Source organism: Scheffersomyces spartinae, assembly GCF_019049425.1.
Source record: "Scheffersomyces spartinae strain ARV_011 chromosome Unknown scaffold_3, whole genome shotgun sequence".
Classification (NCBI taxonomy): Eukaryota; Fungi; Ascomycota; class Pichiomycetes; order Serinales; family Debaryomycetaceae; genus Lizanozyma; species Lizanozyma spartinae.
In genome coordinates this window covers 317,156-341,071 of record NW_025065050.1, presented here as the reverse complement: position 1 = coordinate 341,071, position 23,916 = coordinate 317,156, and the positions used below count along the sequence as shown (strand labels likewise).

Below are 23,916 nucleotides of genomic sequence, written 5' to 3'. Positions count from 1 at the left end.
CATATACTTTTGAAACACCTGCATACAAAGATCACGTGATCTAATAGTATTATAAACAAAATACAAATACAAAATCAAAACACTACACTATCACTCACATAAACAAGGCTACACCGAAATCAGTTACTATGGCCGATGAAGAAGACTACTCGAAGCTTCCGTTGGAAGAGAGACTTACTCATAAGGTGTGGAAAGTAAGACAAGGAGCATACGCTGAAACAATTGGAGGATTTGAAACTTCTAGAAATGAGAATGATTCATGTTTTACGCCATATAAAAGATCACCTGAACTTCTAAAGACATTCCTTTCCGATTCGAACGTTGTGGCTCAGGAATTGGCTGTTAAATTGGTTGAGAAGTATTTGGAGCTTGGAGGCACACCAAGTGTTAGCCAGCAATTTAAGAGCGTGGGACTTGTGACAGTTTTAGGAGAAAAGACATTAGCTTCTTCCAGAAAGAATACCAAAGATTCAGCAATTGAGTGCATATTGTTGCTAGTTCAAAATTCAGAATCTCCAGACCAAGTGGTTGAAGATCTTCTTCCATTATTTAAACATCGATTGCCCAAATTAGTGGCAGGCTCGGTAAACTCAGTGAGTAGAGTGATTGAAGAATTTGGTTGTCCTATCGTAAGTCCCAAGCCTATCATACCTCATTTAGCAAAGTTGTTTGCCCATGCAGATCGGAATGTTAGAGCTGAGGCTACTAAACTAGTTGTTGAGCTCCATAAATGGATGGGGAAGTCCTTGGAAACATTATTATTTGATGATCTTAAACCAATTCAACAAAAAGACTTACTAAAGGCATTTGAAGCTGCTAAAAATGAAACACCACAACAGAAGCGATTCACCAGAAGTCAATTAGAAGCCCAAAGATTGGAAGCAGAAAGACAAGCAGCTGCTGAAGCCGCTGTAGCCGCAGCAAGTGCCAGTGGACCAGAAGAGTTAATGGAATCAGGTTCAAATGAACATTTGATGGAAATTGATGGGCCTATGGAAAATCAATTCTCGGCCTATGATATGCAAGACCCGGTTGATGTTTTGTCGAAACTTCCTGGAGATTTTGAAAGTCGAATTACCTCCTCAGTTTGGAAGGAAAGAAAGGAAGTTCTTGAAGAAGTTGTAGCAATTTTGTCCAAAGCCATTAAGTTAGATTCCCATGCTGATTATTCCAATATACTTCGAATATTTGCCAGGTGTATGAAAGATGCAAATATTCAAGTTGTTCAATTGGCTGCTAACAGTATTGAATATATTATTAAAGGCTTGAGAGATTCTTTTCAAAAATATTATTCCATTGTTCTTTTACCAATTATTGAAAGAACGAAAGAAAAGAAAGCATCGGTGGCCACTGCATTAAATGATGCTCTTGACTCAATATTTAATGCTACTTCGTTAACATGCATATTAGATGATTCAATATCTGGATTACAAAATAAAACACCACAAGTTAAGATAGCATCGGCAGCGTATTTACAAAGGTGTCTTGCTAAAACTACTAAGGCTCCAACAAGTTCGGAAATTGATGCAATAATGACAATTGGTGTTAAGCTTTTAAGTGATGCCCAAGAGCCTATTAGACAAGCATCCACGGAAATGATTGGGACTTTGAAGAAAATTGTGGGACCCAGAGAAATTAATATGTTTCTAGAGAAGGTCGATGACAACAGAAAGGCTAAAATAGATAAATTCTTTGAGTCAGTCCAGGTGAAATATAATCCAGTTGACAGCAATCAAAAGAGAACGTCACAATCAGCAGCAGCAGCAGCAGCTGGTGCTTCATCATTATCAAGCATAAAGCCAAGACAATCACTTACACCTTCATCAATGCCTGTTAAAAGAGCTGCAACTTCACCTGTTAAGAGGGAGGATGAAAACAATAAAGTGAGTTCATTTGGACGTGGTTTAACGGGAAGAAGTCTTGGAACTAGACCACCTTCAGCAATAGGCAAAGGCTCTTCTAATAATGTTTATTCCAATTCAATTAGAACAAATAGAATAGGGAATAATGGAACTGGGTCTAATGGTGCGGACTCAACATCTTTTACAAACCAAGAACGGGAAGAGCTTATTAAGTTACGTGAAGAGAAACAACAATGGCTTAAGGAACGTCAAGAATACCTCCAGTTACTGAATGGCTTTGAGCAACAAAGATCTTTTCTAAAGGAGGAAGCTAGTCAATGGAGGGAGAAATGTGAACAATTACAACGTGAATTTTCATCTATTGACTCAGAGAAAGATAATACTATTCTGCGTTTGACTCTTGAGTTGGAGAATGCAAAACTTCGAGTTAAGGATTTGGAAAAGGATAAACAATTTTTAGAATTACAAGTTAATCGTCAACGGTATCAGGATGAGTACAAACGAAGTTCCATATTACAAACTCAGAAGCAACAAGAAGTTGTACAACAACGGAAACAAGAACAACAACAACTTGATCAGGATATCCAGAATTTACAAAATTCATATGTTTCTCCAATTAGAGAACCTTCACTTAGCTCACAAGAATTGAGCTCACGTGTTAATCGGCTTTCAATTGATGGGGATAAAATAATATCAAAAGGTAATACTAACAATTTTGCTACTAATAAAACCCCTGATAGGTTATCAAATTTCTCGATGCCATCTCATCAGGAAGAACCTCCAGTTCAAAAGTCTCCATTCAAGATTGGAGCCACAGAAGATAGTTGGAAGAGAGCAGCCGAAGTTACGAACCAATTGAAAGCCAGAATAGAAAAGATGAAAGCAAGATCGAGAGGACAGAACACTCCAAAATAAAGATACGGAAGTATTATAACGACAATATAGTGGTTACAACCTTTCCTCTCTGAAATCAGCTCCGTTACTTTTCAAGATGTTATAACCATAGAACCCAATAACGTTCAATACACCTACTCTCCAACCATTGAATAACCCAAGACATTTGATTTTTGAGAGTAAAGTTGAATCTGAACTCAAGGCATCGGTGTCATCGTTGGTCTTCCAAACATCATTAAAATCAACAATCATCTGGACTTTCTTTATGGAAATGACCTTTTCCTTATCGGTTGGTTTATTTGCCAATAAGAATCTCACTTGCTCTTTTCTTAAGAGGTTCTCCAATGGCAATTTGATGAAGAACTCTAATATTAATGATAGAAAGTTGACAACAGTATAAACATTTGGAGAAGAATAAGAATCGACATTAAACTTTATGTACAACACATAGGGGGTCATCTTTCTAAACAAAGTGGAAGATAACAGATATAATACTGTCAAAATGGTTACACCAGCTGGAGGTTTGAGAAGGTATTCTGCTGGGAAATGGCGAATACATTCACGAATGGATCTTGTATTAACCTTTTGTGGTGGTGCATCTTGATGATGTTCGATGACTGAAGAAGATACAGAAGTAGAAACGGAAGTTGTTTCTGAAGAAGTTGTGGTTGAAGTTGAAGATGGAGTCGAAGTTGAAGCTGAAAGTGAATGAGGAGTGTTGAATTGTGTAAGCATCAACTTGACTCTGATCAAATCTAATGGCATCAACACCAACCCTGTCATCACACAACCAGCGACACTTAAGCAAAGGGACTTAAAGGGATCATTTGAATGAGTTAAATCAAGGAAAAATGGGTCAGGAATACCCAAGAACGGAGATATAAACCCAGTGATCCAAGCTTCAATAGTATGATTCAATGTTTGGTAAAGAAAATTGGCATTTATGGCTCTAAACAAAGCCAAAGGACCATCTTTAGTTACTAAGGCCGTTAAAACATCAACTGTATGTTTGGAAACCGGTTGAATGACATCTCTGGGTGTCTTGTTGGTGCTCTTTCTTTTCATAGGTGACTTTATAGGTTGTATAGAATTGCTATTGCTGTTTATGGTTGGATCGTTCCATTCGTTGGTTGTTGATTGGAAATAGTTGATCTCTTCGGTATCATCATTATCGTCGTCAAGGGCATCATCATTATGGTCAAAATCAGAGTCAGTGCCGGAATCTAAACGGGAAAGAAGTCTTGGTTTGACACTTACTTGCTTCTTCTTTAAGCCTTCAAACTTACCAACTTGTAACACCAACCTGGTGATCTCCAAAGGCTGAATGAAGAGGAACTTGCAGTAGTTTCTTATGAAACTGTAGATCAAATTCTTGAACAACTCAGTCAAGTTGTTGGTATCGAAATATTCTTGAAGCTCAAGATCATAGGCGTAATTCTTATCTCCAGCTAGCAGTCTTCCCTCCAATGCCCCTAAACCTTTGAGACCAATGGCCGAGGTCAGGTTTATTACTGTGGTGGTGATGGGCTTTCCATCTTGCATGTTGATCAAGCCCACCCCGGGCTTGAAGATCACAGAATACCCTGCATCAAAAGTGTCGTGATCGTAATATGGTCGTAAGTTGAGATTTGAGCCTGACATGCTTCGATATCAGACAGACACTAGACAATTAACGTGTACAGTTCTGGATGGGGAGAGTATAATTTGAGATATATGGGGTGAGTTTAAAAGTGTGAAGCTTTTGTTTGTTTGCTTTTCGCCCTCAAGGAAATAAACGTTTATGTAAAGAATATGTACGTAAGCGGATGTATACATTAAAAAATAAGTAAGTGAACGATGCACATACAGATTTAAGTATATGTATATGTATAAGTACATGTAGACGTATGGAAGAATTGATATGTACATGTATATATAAGCGTAAGCATTTGGTATGTTATTTTTTTTTATAGAATAAACATATAATTCAGGTCCCTCCTATGCGTCAAATGCATCGTATATACAATGATCATTATACAATTACCGATCCCAGATACTCTATAACTGCTCTAAAAAACAGACTTGATCTTATTCTGTAATGTTGTGGCCATCCTACTCCGTATCAGACTTATTCTACTGCTTTTCAGAAACTTCTATCAAATATTCTCCAAGTCGTTTAAGTGGATTGACAGGTTTCTCCTTACTAATTATCCTTATACCCTCAAGTAAATGTTCCGTAAGGTGTTTATTCAAATACTGTCGTAATGTCGAGCCTCCTACCATCTCGTATATAGGTTCTGAAGATTTGATTCCGGACTCTCCTTCCAGTTTCGGTTTCTTCAATGGAGGTTGTTCCATATTCGTTTCTGATTCCATGTCTACTCCATTTGACTCAATAACGGGACTGAATTCAATAGTACTTTCGGTCTTTATATCAACGGCCTCAGGGCCGGGATTACGAACAACTTCTTCACCTTCCATTTAAAGGGTTTCTCCTGAATGCTAATACAAATGAGTACGGTGACAATAATCAACTAACAATAAGCGTAACCAGTACTTGTATTCTACTCAGCACTTCACAGGTGCCATGGAGGAGCCAAGATTCTTTTATGTGCTTATGGTTTGTCCAAAAATCCTGCATATATCATCAACCCAGTTGGTTTATGTCAAGTAGACAATTTACAAAGTCAACAATACCACTTCTTCTTTTACAGCCAACCATGGACCCCTTCAATGACGTCAGAGACGATGCCAAACACACCATTGATAGAATAGAGAAGATTTTACTACGAGCCAGTAATGATATCACCGAAGAGATAGAACAAGAATACGAGAATAACTTTCTGGAACTACAGGAGATATGTGATGATCTTTCACAAGCCCTTCTGTCGATTGAACATGATCCCAGCCGGTATGGAATCAGTATGAATGAGATAAATAGGAGGAAACAGGAAGTTCTGAGTATTCAAGAGAGAACTTTGGAGATAAAAAATAAATGGCAGAGCTTAAACCAACAGTCAAACTCCAGACAACATACCCAACAGCAACCGGCTGGAAATGCCTTACTAGGCAACAGAAAGCTTCGTGAAGTCACTACCATGTCAAATCGAATAAGTCAAGAGGGTTACGCTGTAGGAGAGAATCCTTTTGACGATTCTAATAGATTCCATGAAGGTAAAGCAGCCGAAGCTATGGACTCTTTCCAGTCACAACAAGTAATGCAGGAACAAGACCTACAACTTGATTCAATACATCAGACAATGATGAGTTTGAACCAACAAGCTATGATCATGGGTGATGAGTTGGAAGATCAGGGCCAAATGCTTGATGATCTTGATGGAGATCTTGATCTCACTGGTAATCGACTTCAAAGAGGAATGAAACGAATTGAGATTGTCATAGAAAAGAATAAGGAATGGTTTAGTGACATTTGCATTATACTATTGGTTGTAGCTTTGGTCATACTTTTATTGATGTTGATAGTAGTTTAATGCAAATTAATGGTTTGAGATAACTGTACTTATGTAGTTAATGAATCACGTGAGATAACATTGCGACATTTAAATTCTGATGTTAGTACAAAATGAGCACCGACACTATTTATTTCGCCTACACTTGCACACAAATCCTAAAGATCCTGACATTTTACACAACATCACCAAGCTCATAAAAAGTGCAACTTATAACGAGGATGTTTTGGCATAGCTGCACGTTAGCAATCAGGGGCACAGGTTCCAGATAGTTGCAAAAAATTGACCACAGAGCTGAAGAATCGATGCAGGTTCCGTTAAAGTTGACAGCAATTGTCTATAAACTTCAAGGTCTAATTTTCTATAGATAATGACTCTGTCAGACGTGACGATGTGACAAAGGTGTATTTTTTTTTTGTATGAAGTTGATGAACACGACAATTGTTTGCAAAAATTATGCATAAAAAATGATGCATCATGTTTGTCCTGGTGTTACCAATTTAAGTAGTATATATTATGTATGAATGTACAAACTCATGTTTGAATGCATTCACATGCATGTATGTATGTATGTATGTATGTATGTATGTATGTATGAATATATTTATGTACAAAGCTATGTACGTGCCAACATATGCTTGATCTTTTGAGCTGGATGCCTCAAGGGGGCTTTCAAATGCATAGAATTGCCCCAAATACGCATCGAAACCCCTCGGACCAAGTCTGGTTAATTATATTCTTAACCCCTTGCCTTATCAGTGACATTACCTAGTATTAACGATGACAATCAAAGGAGCTCACAATAGTCCCTGTAACCATAATTTCGTTATGACTGTCTACAATATATGTGCAGTTCATAAGGGTAAATTTTGTCTGTCTGTAGGTCCATCTGCACTGAAGGTGTTTCTGGTATCGTCTCTCGTCTTTTGTTTCATGTAATTCATAGCGGAAGTTTTATTTTTTTCGTATATTTAGAAAGCAACTGAGAGGTAAGTCTTTATTGACGGTTCAAGGTTTTAGGGTAACCACGAGGTTCGCCTTAAAAAATAAAAAATTCTAAGCCAGGGCCGTAGATTTAAGGAATAATCAGAGTATATGGCGAATAAAATATTGTTATAGTTATACACAATTATAGGAACTATAATGCTCTATTGGATAATAAATTCTTCATTATTGGTATGCAATAATTTAGTAATTAAATCCTCAAATACGAATCGGAAGGAAAATAAGTTAATCCGTTGAAAAAACTCACCTTTTAGCATTGAGTCCAATTCCAAAAATGTCCTCAGCTCAATAAAACTGGTAATGATAAATATTTTATGGTTATTATTGATACTTTCATCATCTTCTTGTTGTTCTGGAAGTTTATCAATGGTATCTATAATTTCTCGTTCCAATAATTCGATTAAACCTCCAAAACGCTTTATAAAGTTATCAATAACTTTTAGAAAGTGATGTTCATCCTTCAATAAAATCGATCCAGGCTGTGGATACTCTTTTGGTAGTCTATCTATAGTCCACTGGAAGCCAACATGCACGTCTTGAATATAACCATGGAGTTGTTTCAACGTTTTGATAGCATAAGGTATTGCTGGCCATTGACTCAACCCTTTGGTACCTCCTTGAATAATTAGATCCAATTCTTGTGTTAAAGTTTCGTTGGTTAGTTCTAATTTACTAGCCAACTGCTGTTGGGCATCGTCATATAAATGAGCTTCTAAGCTTAGGATCTCACTCTTGAATGATAGCGTCAACCGAACTTTATTAAATATCTTTAATATCACCTTTAACGAGTCCAAATAGAACATTAAATATTCCATTATATCGATGACTTTTAAGCTTAATTCGTCAAACGATTGAGGACGATCATTACTTTCTTTGCTTATAATGGCTCGAAGAATGGAATTCTCGTAATATTCATCTCGGTCTAAAATCGACTCTGGATTGAACATTAACTCTTTGATAATGGATAGTTTGAAGGCTTTTGTTGAGGGAGGAAATACTCGAGCATAATCTAGAGTAATATCATAGATCAATTGTTCATTTGCCAATTGAGGGAACTCGATATCAAAATAAGGAGGAAGTAAGCTTTCAAAGTTTGTTAGTATCTCAATAAAAGAACCATAATGTTGTTCATTTTGTTGTTGAAGATAAGGAATTAAAAGATAAAACAACGATGATGTTTGAAGAAACAGTCCCTTAGGAAAAAATAGTTTAAATCCTTGGTATAATAGGTGATCGTTATCCACCAACTTATCGATAAGAGTATCGTAATTGGGTAAGGGATCATTTAATAGGTCCACTAAAGTTGCTAAAATATCCAAATCTGAACTGATGGACCTACTGGATATGAATGTAGAATTGGAGGACATTGAAGATGACATCGTTGACATATTAGTACCACCACGGTTTGGCGCGGTTGGAGAAGGGGTTGTTGATCGTCGTCCTTCTGGCTGATTGTATATTTCAAGAAATCCAAGACGTTGTTGTAGTCTTTTTATGCAGAGTATCTCCAAATTGTCATGAGTAAGAGAAGTAGATGAAACTGTGGGAGTTAGAATGGGCTCTTCTGTTGTAGAAGATGAAGCATTAGATTGCAGGGAAGCATCAGATGACCGTTGACGGGGGAATTTAAGCTTCATTGTATCAAATAGGCCAAAGACCAATTTGATAGAAGTAATACTTCTTTTGAATTGCTCAGTAAAGGCAATGTAATCCAAAATGATTTGCTGGTGATGATCATCATCAGATTGAATGGTGCTCTTTGTACTTGCCAAATAGACGCCTATATCGTGAGCTAAGGCCTCTGCCGTTGTCAAGTCAGCACAAAGAGTGAGATGTCTGAAAAACAGTTGTACGTGAAAAGACTCATGTAAATGCAATAGATGGCACAACTGTGATGACAAAAAATATATTGACTTGATGAAATATTGTAGTAATTGACGTTCAAAGGTCAATAATCTATCAACTATGGTAGTTAATACATCACTATCATTCTGCATTATCGATTAAATATGAGACTAAACGGGTCAAAAGCCATTACCGAAACCAGAAACAGTACGACAGACGTAACGAATTGAAGCAATCGGAATACTTTTAATAATGATAATAATAGTAGTAATTATAGGCGAATGTGACAGGATAAACTATGTTTAAACGTAATGTGGTATAAAGTAAAGCGAATCGCGATAAATAGCACAACGAACAAACGAACCAAAAAAGTTCACACACGGCTAATCCTGTTCAAAGCCTAAACAAGACAAGATGGCTTTAAGATAGGAAAAAAGGATAACAGAGAAGGTGATTTATCAAAGGTTGATTTCAACCTGAAATCACCCGTATATATAAGCGTTGGTATACCGTTTCTTAAAATGGAACAAGTTTGCCCAAGGCAGTAGTGGAGAATAAAAAATAAAAAATAAATACCTAACAAACAAACAAATAAAACAATGCTTAACATGCGATTGACACCCTCAAATGAGATCACTGAGTACATAAAGAAGAGTCTTTGTTCTATACTTTAAGAATTGTAATAAGCAGTAGCAGCAACGTACGTCCTTTGGTGCTTGGATCGGACCGTCACACACGTTATTGTGATCAGGAGCACAAGGATATGTTCTGCAAATAACTGATGCAAGAGCGCGCGCAGCTCTGCCAGATAGGAATAAACAAAGACAACTAGTGGGTTTAAAAAATCCACTATTATCTTGATTAAGGAAAATAGTTTGGATGCTGCAGGTGCTTTTTGGGTACCACAAGTAGCTGAAATTAGATACTAGGCTTACCGAATAGGCTTAGGACACTTTGGCGATAAGTGAAAACTATTACAAAACGCACGACATTACTGAGTGATTATAGAATTAAAGTCTCTGACTGAACCATTACAGCACGGTATGCTATTTAGCGGAAAACGAATTTTGTGTTGAGCTTTAGTAGTCCCTTAACACCAGTCCGTTATGAATTTCCGTTTTGTTTCAGTTGTGGTTAGTTTCTTTATTTTATGAGTTTTATCTGCGATATTTGCTGTGTCAGGAACACCGTATTTTCCTTTGCAGACAATTTATTGAATCGGACAAAAAATTAGGTAAAAGAATTAAAGTAACTAAACCATAGTAGGCAGAACTTGACAGTTATAAGCACACGAAAGCCCACATGAGCCTCAAATATATAAATCAGCATTAGATGACTTACATTGGCACACTTTTGTAAGGGATGAATGTGAAAAATCAATCAAAATATCAATTCCCCGATAAATAAATCTTTCACTCATCTTACTGAGTTAAATAAACGCGTGGTTCAGAAACCATTGTTACTTTGGTGTGCAACGCTCAGGGGAAACAAACGGTATTATACGTCTAGTTAACATTCATAGTTTCCCCTCCCCGTTCCTTACTGTTTATTTGTAACTTTTAGCTATTAATAGCACGGCTTTTCTGTTATCGCTATAGCTGTTACCCATTTTTAAGGGCTGACTTCAAAATTATCGTTCAAAAAAATACAATTTAAAAGTACTTGAAGTCATTATTCTACCAACTTTGGCATCTTTATTCACTTCAGCCTTGGTAAATGTAGCTTTATGTTCGTTTTCAAATTTCAGTAAAGGTTGAACTTGGAGCAACGACTCAATATTGGCATTGAGTAGGAACATGCGGAAAAGCCTACATTACAGATATCGTGTACTAGAATAAACCACAATACATTTAAATATTGGCTTAGCATGCTTAAAACTCAATGGCTTTATGTACATATATTTCAGTTGTGGAAGAAAAAGAAGCCACCGGGAAGGACGTCTTGTATTGTGTGCATTCAAATTATTGCTGGTAATTGTGGAGATCCTAATTAATACGTAGATCTCTGTAAAGGAGCACAAAGTAAATTGAATTGTATGTGAACAGCATTGTTCAGTCCAAAACGAGGTAAATTGAGCCTAATTGGTAAGCATTTCAGTATTATCTTTTACCACGCCATGTAGAAGAATTTTTTCATTGAATATTGTAACCGATTAGAGATTTATTAACCGTCTTTGTCAGGCACAAAGTAAGGACTTTTATGGCATAAAGAGGATACACAACTTTTGTGAACTTTGGAGGTGTGCATAAATAATTTTTGTCGGCGTTCCACAAGTATGGGGGAGTAGTTCTTGGTGATCCCGGTTACTTATGTACAAAGGTCCCATTCTTAAAAATTTGACCTTATTATATAATATTAGGCGTTTTATGATGTTTGATAATGCGTCATCACAATCGGATAACCCTCATTACAATATTATTGTTTAACACATTCTACAAAGTAAAGTTACTAAAATATGGTATTGATACATGACGGGGTATTGATGAACCTTGGCCAAAATTCATGATGATTAACTATAATCTATACAAAGGATTACCCGAACTGTGGTTTGGAGAACGACAAAGGATTGCTTATTACATATGAACTATATGAAAGGTCTTAGTTACATTGATGATTGCTCCGTTCTAAAGTGTGATATATATCTTTCTACAAGTAGGGCTCATACTTGGCTGCCAGAAACATGCAATGGCAGAAATCTGGCGTTGCAGAACCCTAAAACAAAACTCGGTTCAAGTTACTACTTTATGTCCTTCAATGCATCTAGGTTTAATAATTTTTGAATAACTTGCTGTGGGTTACCAACGGTTACTTGCTGAAGTCTTTGTCACAATCCCATTGATTGTGCTTTATTGTGTCAGATTAAGATTCCGTAGTAATTGAGACATAATATAGAACGTAACCTTTATTTTTTTGTACTTACTTGTAGATTCATTGGTAACAAAATGATTGCTGCTGAAATAAACCCGTCACTATTGACAACACACATGGCTTAAAGTATTTATGGCTTGCTGCTTTTATTTCTTAATGAGCACAGACCCAGGGCTTGATTCAACTCAAACCTATGCACCTCCTTGGCCTTGAGACATCGGGATTCATCATCTGCTATACAATTTATAATACAATCGCAGTTTCATTTGGAAGAATAGAATTAAAACCAACAAATGACTTTGTAATATGCGTGTATATGAGATTTACATTGGCAGTTCTTTTTTCATGTTGAGCGTGCTAAGTTGCTGCCTAGCTTGATTTTGGACTCCCCTTGGTACAAGTAAAGTATACGCGAATTAACAAGTCAACTATGTTGGGTGTCTCATGCCCACTGGTGCCAAGTACCAGTATACTTTGTATATTTGTAGTGTTGGTCTGACTTGTAGTTCTACCATGGTAACAGTAAGTTATAAGCAAATACACTTAGTAAATTACTAAAAAGCATGGACTGAAACTCTGAAATGATTTACGAAAATGAGTACTCGATATATTTGTTCACTGTGACGTGAGACCTTATTTAAGGTAGTTATCACCGAAGCTTCCATTTACAATAGTCAGACCTTCTTCCCAGTAGCACAAGATGTTTACTAAGAAGAATCATCTAGCTTATGCTAATTCTTTGTGCCATAATGGAGGAGTGTGTGTTCAGTAAATTTGCCTGCATTATTAATTCTTCAACAATAATGGGGCCCTATCAAGACCGTGACAACACATTGTATTCATTTCAGACTAAATTTTTAGGTTTTTCATTTTCTTTGAGCCATATGTTGCCTACCTTACATGGATACACTAGCAGCACACACTTCACAATTCACCTTGATTCTTGTTATTACAAGTTGCAAAGTGAAGTCCATCTCTTTTTCAGTAACTTTAATAGATGCCATCCTAGTTCTCGCTAAAAGACCACTGGCATCTAATACTGCAAATTTTACATCATTTGAAATGTCGGATAACTCTTTAAATCGTTGAGTTCCCTTTTAATCCATCGTATTGTAACCCTCAACTATTGCCCAAAATATTATTAGCAGCTAAGGTTCTAAAAAAATATTTCTAATCCCATGCACTCTGAAATGTCTCGTATCTAAGGCTGATGAACAAACTTTCATTTAGAGATTAAAATGAATTGTTTTCGAGTATTCCTTTAGTACTTTTTCTTATTCTTTTGTGAACATATTTATCTAACGAAAGATACAAAGATATTGAAGATGTCGGAATTAAGAACGTATAAGAAGAGCTAAGTGTTCATTCAAGTGGTTACAGTATATCTCTGAGTTCAATTATTCATATCCTGAGTTAGAGTACTCCAATCCCTGAAAGGTTCGAAAGATTGAGCCGTTTCTCTGAATTCATACACACAGAAAAGTTGATTTATCTTTCGATATGGTTTTAAAGCTTTTGATAATGATATGAGTTATCGATAGTGTCTTGTCTCTCTATTATTCCAATCGGATATTCTCGGATGTAATACCAGCTTTCTAGAATTACGCTAATTGCACATTGATATTATCAAGATCTAAAGAATGCTTTCATCCGTTCTAAGATATTTATTGTTCATGACATTAATAGAATTTGGGGGTGAAATGGAGGTTAGTACTACTTCTAAGTATGCAATTGTTAGACATCAATTTAGATGCTCTTGCTAGTCGTCTTAGCCACTTAGTACTTCGAATTGATTGCTATTAAAAAAAAATATGTACATGGTGTGCTTCACTTATAAACCTAAGGCATTAATCGAGCCAAAATTAAACTGAGAAGGAAGCTACTACTCTCCGACACTTCAACGTTAGGTGATCAGATGTATTCAAAAGATATATCGCATTAGATTCAAGCCATTTGTTCTGTTGTCATCAACAGGCGTTGAAGTATGAGATCATATTCTTCAGTTCATTTTTAAAACTGCTTCAATGAATTGCAAAGATGTTGCATCGCACTGAGATGTTTGGACAAAGGAGATGCTGATCAACGCAAACTATTATTATTTAAGGTTGCAGAGAATGTGACTAGCTTATCATTGGACCCGTCTGGTAATTATGTGAGACAGTATGTTTTCAGTCGACGTATTAGAGTCTTTATCACTATTATTTTGGATCATAATCGTGCCAATGTTATCAAAATGATGTAGCATAAGTTAAGTTCCAACGTAAATGGAAAGTCTTTGAGAATCAATAAGTTGAAGGAGTCAAAAAAGTCAGTCATTCCAACACTAGTTGAAAACTCTGCTAAATTTAATTTCATGGACTTCTGGATTGCCGTATAAAATTATTTGTGGTGTTCTAAGAAAGCATTACCATCCTGTGGCTAAAGCATATGGTGAACTGAGTGCAATCAATAATAGAAAAACAATATTTGGTCGTTGTTCTAGTTCATATTCAGTTCAATAACGTGTTCTACTTAAATTAGTCATAGAGATACAAAGGCACAAAAGTTAATACGAAGAATGATTCGAATTGGGTTGATCACTTGGTGTATAAACAAATATTAAGAATAGTTCTAAACTTTAAACGGCTGTAACATGATTATTAGTCGCATAGTTCGGTTCTGGAGTATCTAAGTCATAGGTTTTGCACATGGTTAAGACTTTCCATTACCATAAAAGTCCAAGTTGTGCTTTATGAATCTTTTACGTGAGCTTTGTCTATCCAACTTCCAACTGAGTTTAGAAGTACCATTATACTTTATTTTACTTGTATTATGGATGCTAAGTTCATACTCTTCAAATCATAAAATTTCAAAGCCACTCTTATGCTACTTATGCTACTTTCGTTCCACTGAGAACCCTAATATTTTACTAAATTCAACAGTTAAGGCCACAATGTTACACATGGGTACTTCTAGCACTTCACTATAATGTTATTTGGTTCTTGTTGTTGAATAGGTAACGACATATAAAATGGGTTATGTCATTTACCTGTGTCAGGAGTCACAGAACCTATTTCAATTGTCAGACATTCTTCAGTCAGAAAATGTCTACAGTTCACCATAAAAATATCGCACTCCGGTCACGTGATTACCTCAAAAACGGTACCCAAGCCTACCTCAAAGTCATCTCTCACAGAACATAAACGTTACATTATACTTCAAGCAAGCTACGACGTAAACTACATATTAAGAAATCACACATCACCGCCAAGATTCAAAAGATAGTTTAACAAAAGCCTTATAGTCCCAGGATCTCGGTACCATTAAAACAATCTTAATATTGCTTAAATAGTACACTTCAGACAAAAAAAAATAAGGTAGCTTGGGTTTTTCCACACCGACAGAAAGTCTCGAGCCAAATGCACTCAGTGTCATCATATAAAAGCCAAGGACAGTAAAAGCTAATGCTAAAACATCATCTTTCTAAAAATGGAGGCAACATTGATATTTCAAATTCGACAGCAAGCGAACTCCAATGTAAGTTAAATCAACCTACACAAGTGTTCGCTTGATATCAAATCTGATTCCTAGCGCTATGCTACTGGATATATCTTTGCAATCAATATGCTTAAAGAAAAAGAAGTAGAAAACATTTGAAAAATTTTCAAGTAACCTCCAGTATTTATAGTGTTTGAACTTGTGTAAATGGTAGCGCGCATGGAAACACAAATGTTAGGTTACCCGGACATAGGGTTGGTTATGGTAAACAGTATACGAATTTACTATGTAGTAAGATTGCCCAATACTACATACCATATCTGAGCAGTAATGTCGGCAGATAGCAAATATAAATATAGAGTTGAGATCCAGCAGATGATGTTTGTGTCGGGAGAGTCTGTAGACCCTCCTGTGGAGACGACATCATTAATTGAAGACATTGTTCGTGGACAAGTGATTGAGATACTACTTCAATCTACCAAAACAGCCAATGCCCGAGGAACCAAATCGATAGCACCAGAAGACGTGATTTTCATCATACGACACGACAGGGCCAAAGTAAATCGATTAAGAACTTATTTATCATGGAAAGACGTGCGGAAGAATGCAAAGGACCAGGAGGCTGGAGGCACAGAGTCTTTCATGGAGAACGAAGCTGGCCCAGGAGGTGTGGCCGGAGGAGTTGGAGCGACGGGAACCAACTTACCGGGAGCAGCAGGGGATTCCAAAGTTCTTTCTCTGACTAAATATAAAAAGTCCAAAATACGATTACCTTGGGAATTGCAGTTTATGTTTCTGGAACAACATTTGGAGACTGCTGAAGAGAATGAACAAGTTGATGACGAAGAGAAGGCCGCCACTATTGCATCGTTGAAGAGGTTGAAAATGGCTGATGATAGAACCAGAAATATGACTAGACAAGAGTATGAACATTGGTCAGATTGTAGACAGGCTTCTTTTACATTTAGAAAGGCTAAACGGTTCAGAGAATGGGCACAAATAGCTCAATTGTGTGATTCCAGACCAAATGATGATGTGATTGATATTTTAGGGTTTTTAACCTTTGAGATTGTGTGTTTCTTAACCGAGGAAGCAATGGAAATTAAGAACTCGGAAGAAAGAATAATCCAGTCCAAGAGATCTGCTCAAGAACAACAGCAGAAGGAAACAATCAGAAAGAGAAAGTATTTGTTTGATAAACCAGATGAGTTTTCCAAACCAATTATGCCCCACCACATTGAAGAGGCTTGGAGAAGATTACAAAATAGTGATTTTAAACATAGAGCATTAAGATCTTTTGGTGGTGGTGTATTGAAAACTAGAACAAGATTGATTTGAACGAAGTTGATCAAAGAGTGGATAAAGTTGATCTTATATACTCATGCTCCATGAAAACCTAAATGTATTCATCAAGTCTGTTGATTCGTAATGGAATAACCTGTAGCCCAAATATGCCTTAATAGAGTTGTCGGTATCAATTTCGTTTAACTTCTTCTGGAAGTAGAACCATCTTCTGCCATAGGGTAATAATTCTAATGTCAAAGTGTCGAGTACACTCTTATAGATGAAACATTCTAATTCTGGATCTCGATCTCGCTCCAGTAGTAGGAGTGAAGATGTTACACTCTCTGAAGAAACTGAATCCATTGGAGTTGCACTTCTGGTGATTCTATATTTTCTTTTGCTTCTAGAAGAAAGAAAGTCGGTAAGAACTTGGCGTAAGTAATTTCCCAGAAACTTGGCTTGGATGTTCGCTTGCTTCGTTGCTTTCGTTGGACCAAAATCAAGAGTATTCTCCATCATATATTCTCCGATGTTTAGTTCATGAATGGAAGTAGTTTGTTTGAGCCAGTTAGCACTATTCAAAACTGGTAAATCCAAAAACTCATTCTCTATTCTATCATGGTTAACAAGAGAATGTGAATTGGAAAATATAACATCTCCATGGGATAGCATGTCCAAACTCTTAGCCAATCCACCAAGAGATTGGTCTTCCACCACTCCGCTCACTCTGAAACCACCACCGCCTTGAGAGAGCTTATCAATCTCCAAAAACTCATGTTCATCAAGGGTTTCGTAATGTTGGCAGATAAACTGGCATTCCATTAAACAACTTCTAAGATCAACATGTTGGTCTTCGTTTTCACTGGCCCTCTTCAAGATATCCTGTAAAAATTCCTCTTGCACATTAAAGCCTTGACTAAGACAACAGAGCCAAATAAATTCTCTAATTAGTTGCTTGCTGCTTTCGTCTTGATCTAAAGTTAATACGGAATCGTCTTCTATGTGGTCAAGTATCGATTTTGGAATATTCTCACAACTATTACAAGTTAAAACAATGGGTCTCCTACTAATGTTCAACAACTCTTGAATTAACTGCCAAAAAGTCTTATCTTGTTCAAATAAAATATTAACATCCTCAAACAAAATGATCCCTTTTTGAAACCCTGATTCTGATTCAGGAGCTGCTGTAGGAACAATAATATTTTCTAGTTTAAACATATTCTGTTTCTGTACAATCTGAGTTGTTGCAAATTCTTTTAAAATATTCCAGATGTCCCGTCGACTTCTGGGTTGACCTGAATTGACTTCAAAAACATATCCTCCTTGTTCTTCCATAGATGCGTAAATAGAAGATGACTTGCAGCTACCAGTGGCCCCTTTGAGAACCAATATCGGCACAAATATCTCTTCTTCTGTATCTGATCCATTTCCCCCATTATGATCAGTGTAGCTGATATCTGAATCATCTACTATAAAGCTATCAAACTCATTTTGTTGCTGAAGTCTTTGACGTCTTTTCTTCTCTTTGATCAAAACATTCCGTGGTTGCTTGAGAGCTTGCAGTCTTAGCTTTGAGAAGGAGTTTAATAGCCACAAGTTGACTTTCTTTCGACAAGAATCAGATACTAATACTTCCAGACTCTGTTGTGGTCTAAACAAATTTATCCATAGCTCACCATTTTGGGGTCGTCTTCTACCATGAGCTATGAATTTATCATAAATAGCTCTTAGCTGTGGCTTCTTTTGGAACTGGGGAATCTTTGATTCAATTAATGCTAAAATACTGTTATGGTCTTTTTTGATCTTTTTCATGGTATAGGCTGGTTTCACCATACTTGTCTCCTCTGAATCAAAGAGTTTAGCAGGATCTTCTATGGCATCTCTCAATTGTTCCACTATTCGCTCAAATGAAAGACATGAATGACGTTTCGGGATCCGTCTCAAAAGGTCAATGTCATGAATAGAGTCCCTTTCTTCGGCTTCTTCGTTGTCGTCCTCTTCGGGTTTCACATGGAATTGATCTCGAGTAATAATAGGAAGTGATGATGCTTGCAAACTCTTATTCCTTGCTGTCTTCACTACACTATTCTTGGATGCCTTCATCATAGATTGGAAAAAGGCATCAGTTTTCTTTCTAGACTCCTTCTTGAGTGCTTGAAGCTTGTCTTTGTTGATATGTAACGTCACCATCTTAGACCGAATGGGAAGCTTTATACAAACCATAAACGACTTAGAGTCTTGGTATTGCTTGGTTGATTGTCTTTTCAAAATATCCTTAGCACTGGATCTTGCTGTGTTCTTATAGATCTTGCTCTCCAAGATCTCATTAGAGCTATCTAAGTCTAGCCCTAAATCTTGATCAGGAGCAAGAACGTCATCATCCACATTAATTATTTCTTCTACGGACTTTTTGAAACGACCACTAAGTAAATCTTTAGCCGTTGTTCTTCTAATGGACGTGGTATACATCTTGGATTCAATATATTCGGCGTCAGACATCCGCTGTGGTGACTTGGATTGGGGCCCTAGGATATCCATAACTGAGACACGCTTCTGTATCAGTCCTGCCTTCTCAATGATGACGGGAGGCTCTGGTTTTGACGGTTTGGGTCTTAAATTCCCGTTAAGAATTGAAAGTAGTGAATGTCGCGATGATACTTGAGAATCATCATTTAGCTTGACACGGTCCAGATCAACTATGTTAACTATATCACCATCACTGTCTTCATCTGCAATGGTAGTATCAAATGTCATATCATCTTCAGTAACGCAGTCAACAAAAAGATCTCCTTCTGATTCTGGTCCCACCTGTTCTGTCCACATCCTCACGTCACACAGAGGCCTGAGGTGTTGTATTTGACGGCTCTAGAGAAACACTACTGGAGACAGCAGTAGATGCAAACACATACAAACACTGACCACTGGATCTTGCCGTCGTGTTTGTGGCAGTCGCGCTCCGAAAAATAAAATCACGATTGAACTCGATCACAGCACAGTACGCATCACCATTATCCATCTACAAGTCCAACAAAAGGACTATCACATCCTAATAGCTACCGTCTTCTATTCAATATGGCCGGGTTCCTGCTTAAAATCAAAAACAAGAACAATAACGGTGTCAAAGCGGTGGTGAAGAAACTGAATGTACTTCAAGATAAGCCAGAACTTGGAGATGAAGATGATGTACATGAAATCAATGGGTTTGATTCCAAAGGGGGCAAATTGGATGGTAAAATAGTTAAAAACAACAAGGATAAAACTCCCTCTATCAAACTCAAGCTTAAGAAGACTCTTTCTACTCCACAAGTCACAGAACGGATAACCATGCTGTCCTTTGGTGTCAATAAGAATAGAGGCATCACATCCGAAGAAGCCATTACTGTAGTATCAGCAGATAACCATCAAGAGATGGTGCGGATAAATTCGGACAACGAAGACGATGGAGATGACGCCACAGGCTCAGATTACGAGTCTATTGCAGTAGAGAACTTTGGTACGGCTATGTTACGGGGAATGGGTTGGAAGGGTGAAAGGAACATTCAAGGAGGTGGTGGTGGTGGAGCGAACCAAAAGAGCACCAGTGTAGAACACAGGAAACAAGGGATGCTATTGGGCATAGGGGCTAAACCTGTTGAAACTGAAATCATGGAAGATATAAGAGGCTCCAATGCCACTTTCCAGATACCGCTCAAGAGGAAACTGTGAAATAAAGCAGTCTAATGATGATAATGATAATGCTAATGATAATATTTATTAATCCCATGAACCGTAATATATACATAATGAATTTATACAATTGCACCTAACCCTAACAATAGCAACTGACTTGCTAATGAATGAGACCACATATTGGCCCTCTGTTCCATAATTCGTTGTGTTTCCTGTTTGCTCATCTTGAGTAATTCATGATAGACATCACTCATGATCAAGTCAAACATTCTTGTTTCACTAATCTTATCCACATTGTACAAGTCGCTCATTTTCTCAATCACCAAAGTGTTGATGACGACGGGGTTTCTGTCAGAACTGTTGATGAAAGTTATTAAAGATCTCAATGACTGGAGGTCAATGAATGGAACGTCTGTAGTCTTAGATCGAGGCATGGTTTTTGGTAATGATGCCTTAAGATCATAGAATTTCATCTTAACATTCACCAATACATATTGAGCACTAGGATCTCTTGTTTGTTCTTCTTCCCTTGTGAATGTGGCATACAAAGCATCTAATGCCCCACGAAGTAAATTCTTGTTATTGCTACCCTCCAACCCATTAGTGGAAGTAGAAGTATTCTCGTTTGTTTCGTTCCTTTCGGCAGTTAAATTACCCAAATCCTTCATGACATTTGAACAGAATTTGCTCACTCTTTTATACTCACTGGATAAATTGAATTGTTCAGTTTCTGTTGTTTCAGGAATGTTGATATCGGCAGTGATGTCTGCTCTTCCATGGACTATCCAATTCAAGTTCAGATTCTCATACCCCATTGATTTCAAGTTAATCCCATCCAATTTAAATCTCACGATGTTACCTCCATCCAGATTGAATTGCTGATGCTTGTGAATTGAAAACATGGAATCGTTTATCGACCCGGTAACATTACTAGCGTCAAAGAAATCCAAGAGTAATCTATCGCCTGAAAGTTTGGGAAGTTCACAATTAAATATACCAATTTTCATGGGGTTTGAGTGTTGGCCTGGCTCAAATACTTCAACATATGAATCAAGAATCCTCAAGCTGTCTAACTTATAGTTTGGATCAAAAAGTTTGATTTGCATATTGGGATTTTTCACCTCATATTCATCATCATACTGATAATGGTTCTCGTTGAATCGAGTGAAGTTATAAGGGGATTCTTCAGGTACAACTTTGGTATTTTCAAGATTCCGTTCCAATGATTCTCGAAGCACCAAGGCAGAAGGTTCAACATTCTTTTCATAGATTTTCCCATTCAACCCGTTTATTTCTGCTTCGTAGATCAACCCGTTACCTTCATACCATTTATTGAAGGAAAGAGATAAATTCAAAGACTCGATACTGGCTTCAAAAGTCATGGTTTTAAAGTCATTATCAACCGAACAAAGATGTACCTTTTTGAATTTAAGCATTCCATCTTCAAATTCTGGTAAGATGTGACCTTTGGTGAACAGAAACTTCAATCCTAATCCATGTGACAAAACAGCACTTGTAAACGAACTCAAGATCCCCCTATCAGAAATGTCCCCACTGCTAGTTGAATTGTCACCTCTTGATTTCTTCAGAGACTCTGTAGTGCTGTCGATTTTCCTCCATATATGGTCGAAATAGTATAGGAGATACATTCCAAATAATCCAAATGTCGTGGTCCCCAATACTATCCAAATGATGTTCCCCATGACAACAGACGACAAGAATGCCGAAAGATAATCGGTGGGTCTGGTGGGTCTATTCCTAGTCAAAGTCCAGCGGATACGCACAAGTAAACGAGACAAAGCATTGGGGGCTTGTGATAATAACGTTTGCTTAGTGAAGTGGTTTTGGGAAGCAGGAGGCAATGCAGAAAAGTGTTCACGTACTGGTGGTGGTAATGAAGGAAGCAAATGTGCAGCCTCTAAGGACGATGGCATATGTTTAGCTTCATCCTCCTTATTCATATCCAGGGTCCCCTTAATACCATAGTTTCTTCTTATTATACGACAACCATATGTTTGAGGTCTTAATATGAACGATACCGCCGAAGGATATATAGGAGTACGTCGCCATAGTGGAGTGGCACATTTGAGAACTCTCAGCAGAATCATTGCCATCTCATCTCAGTTAATAAAGCAAACACCAAGCAATACTTGAGGGTGCAATAAGGGAAGTGAACAGTAAATAAATAATATAGTATGGTATAAGTAATTATACTTATATATGCTATAAATTAGGAACTCGGTTTATATTGCAATTCCGTCTAGTTGCTCCCAGAAAGTTGCTTAAGCTGTAGAAAGGAATAAAACCTGGGGACAGAAAGCTATTGGTCCATCGAAAATTATCGCAATCACGACCGCGAAAAGCGCTTCAAGTCGATTGTACTACAAACGGCGGACTAGAGTAAATATTCGTAAAAAAATTGCATGCATGGCTTTGTCTGTTTCTGTTTATGTTTGACTATGTTTATGTTTGACTATGCTTCTGTCTGACGGTGTTTATGTCTGACTGTGTTTATGTCTTCTGTTGCACACAATACTTGTATTTTGAAGATAGATTGGGGACTTTTTGGTGCTTGTGTAATTTGTATGTCAGTGGTGCATATAAGACCTAAATGTCACGATGAGCATCTCACTGACAAACAAAAATCTTCTCTACGCTCTTATCACTGCAATACACTCAGCTCCAACCAAATACACATACATATAACCGTCACCATGGCTGCTCCCACTGCCATAAAGAAAACAGAAGTGCCGCCCGTTGTGGCCCCCGTTCCAGTCCCAGAAGTTGACGATGAAGAAGTCATGATTGACGTTTCTGCCCCAAGTGAAGAAGCACAAGAAGAATCATCAAAAACTTCAACAAATGAATCACAACAAGTTGTCTTGGACGAAAGCGGAAAGCCCAAATTCTCTGCTGCATCCAAGTCTGGGATGAAAGTCAAGTTGGAATCCAGAAAAGTGCCTGTTCCGCCTCATAGAATGACACCATTGAAAAGCAGTTGGACCAAAATCTATCCCCCACTAGTTGAACATTTAAAATTGCAAGTTAGAATGAACTTGAAGACGAAAACTGTTGAGTTAAAGACTAACAAACACACCACAGATGTTGGTGCCTTACAAAAAGGTGCTGATTTCGTCAAGGCATTTACATTAGGATTCGATATTGATGATGCTATAGCATTATTGAGATTGGATGATTTATATATCGAAACATTTGAGATCAAAGATGTTAAGACATTACAAGGAGATCATTTAAGCAGAGCAATTGGTAGAATTGCTGGTAAGGATGGTAAAACCAAATTTGCCATTGAAAATGTCACCAGAACAAGAATTGTATTGGCAGATTCTAAAATTCATATCTTGGGAGGATTCACCCATATTAGAATGGCAAGAGAAGCTGTTGTGTCATTGATCTTGGGTTCTCCTCCAGGTAAAGTGTACGGGAACTTGCGTACAGTGGCATCAAGAATGAAGGAACGGTATTAAAACGTGGTTGGGTCTAATTGATTATTATGGCATGTATATTATCGATTTTATTTTATTAATTGTAATCATGTGTACCTT

At 37.3% G+C, this 23,916-nt stretch overlaps 10 protein-coding genes across 10 annotated transcripts; 5 read left to right on the top strand and 5 right to left on the bottom strand.

Annotated features, from left to right (window-relative positions):
• Positions 1-128: 128 nt before the first annotated feature.
• STU2 (uncharacterized protein) lies at positions 129-2,777 on the top strand (the record flags this gene model as incomplete). Its single annotated transcript, XM_043194027.1, has 1 exon — positions 129-2,777. The coding sequence occupies one exon, from the start codon at positions 129-131 to the stop codon at positions 2,775-2,777; it is 2,649 nt and encodes an 882-aa protein (XP_043051079.1).
• Positions 2,778-2,810: 33 nt separating this feature from the next.
• Positions 2,811-4,397, bottom strand: UGO1 (uncharacterized protein; the record flags this gene model as incomplete). Its single annotated transcript, XM_043194026.1, has 1 exon — positions 2,811-4,397. One exon carries the CDS (start codon positions 4,395-4,397, stop codon positions 2,811-2,813), a length of 1,587 nt encoding a protein of 528 aa, XP_043051078.1.
• Positions 4,398-4,868: 471 nt separating this feature from the next.
• On the bottom strand, positions 4,869-5,216 carry SDC1 (Sdc1p; the record flags this gene model as incomplete). Its single annotated transcript, XM_043194025.1, has 1 exon — positions 4,869-5,216. One exon carries the CDS (start codon positions 5,214-5,216, stop codon positions 4,869-4,871), a length of 348 nt encoding a protein of 115 aa, XP_043051077.1.
• A 239-nt stretch (positions 5,217-5,455) lies between these two features.
• On the top strand, positions 5,456-6,226 carry KQ657_003294 (uncharacterized protein; the record flags this gene model as incomplete). Its single annotated transcript, XM_043194024.1, has 1 exon — positions 5,456-6,226. One exon carries the CDS (start codon positions 5,456-5,458, stop codon positions 6,224-6,226), a length of 771 nt encoding a protein of 256 aa, XP_043051076.1.
• A 1,127-nt stretch (positions 6,227-7,353) lies between these two features.
• KQ657_003293 (uncharacterized protein) lies at positions 7,354-8,589 on the bottom strand (the record flags this gene model as incomplete). The annotated part of the gene is made up of 1 exon (XM_043194023.1): positions 7,354-8,589. The coding sequence occupies one exon, from the start codon at positions 8,587-8,589 to the stop codon at positions 7,354-7,356; it is 1,236 nt and encodes a 411-aa protein (XP_043051075.1).
• A 7,141-nt stretch (positions 8,590-15,730) lies between these two features.
• Positions 15,731-16,738, top strand: SPT3 (transcriptional regulator; the record flags this gene model as incomplete). Its single annotated transcript, XM_043194022.1, has 1 exon — positions 15,731-16,738. The coding sequence occupies one exon, from the start codon at positions 15,731-15,733 to the stop codon at positions 16,736-16,738; it is 1,008 nt and encodes a 335-aa protein (XP_043051074.1).
• A 33-nt stretch (positions 16,739-16,771) lies between these two features.
• On the bottom strand, positions 16,772-19,507 carry KQ657_003291 (uncharacterized protein; the record flags this gene model as incomplete). Its single annotated transcript, XM_043194021.1, has 1 exon — positions 16,772-19,507. The coding sequence occupies one exon, from the start codon at positions 19,505-19,507 to the stop codon at positions 16,772-16,774; it is 2,736 nt and encodes a 911-aa protein (XP_043051073.1).
• A 249-nt stretch (positions 19,508-19,756) lies between these two features.
• KQ657_003290 (uncharacterized protein) lies at positions 19,757-20,389 on the top strand (the record flags this gene model as incomplete). The annotated part of the gene is made up of 1 exon (XM_043194020.1): positions 19,757-20,389. One exon carries the CDS (start codon positions 19,757-19,759, stop codon positions 20,387-20,389), a length of 633 nt encoding a protein of 210 aa, XP_043051072.1.
• Positions 20,390-20,472: 83 nt separating this feature from the next.
• Positions 20,473-22,423, bottom strand: MDM32 (uncharacterized protein; the record flags this gene model as incomplete). The annotated part of the gene is made up of 2 exons (XM_043194019.1): positions 20,473-22,342; positions 22,416-22,423. The coding sequence occupies 2 exons, from the start codon at positions 22,421-22,423 to the stop codon at positions 20,473-20,475; spliced, it is 1,878 nt and encodes a 625-aa protein (XP_043051071.1).
• A 644-nt stretch (positions 22,424-23,067) lies between these two features.
• Positions 23,068-23,838, top strand: PNO1 (uncharacterized protein; the record flags this gene model as incomplete). The annotated part of the gene is made up of 1 exon (XM_043194018.1): positions 23,068-23,838. The coding sequence occupies one exon, from the start codon at positions 23,068-23,070 to the stop codon at positions 23,836-23,838; it is 771 nt and encodes a 256-aa protein (XP_043051070.1).
• Between the last annotated feature and the right edge of the window lie 78 nt (positions 23,839-23,916).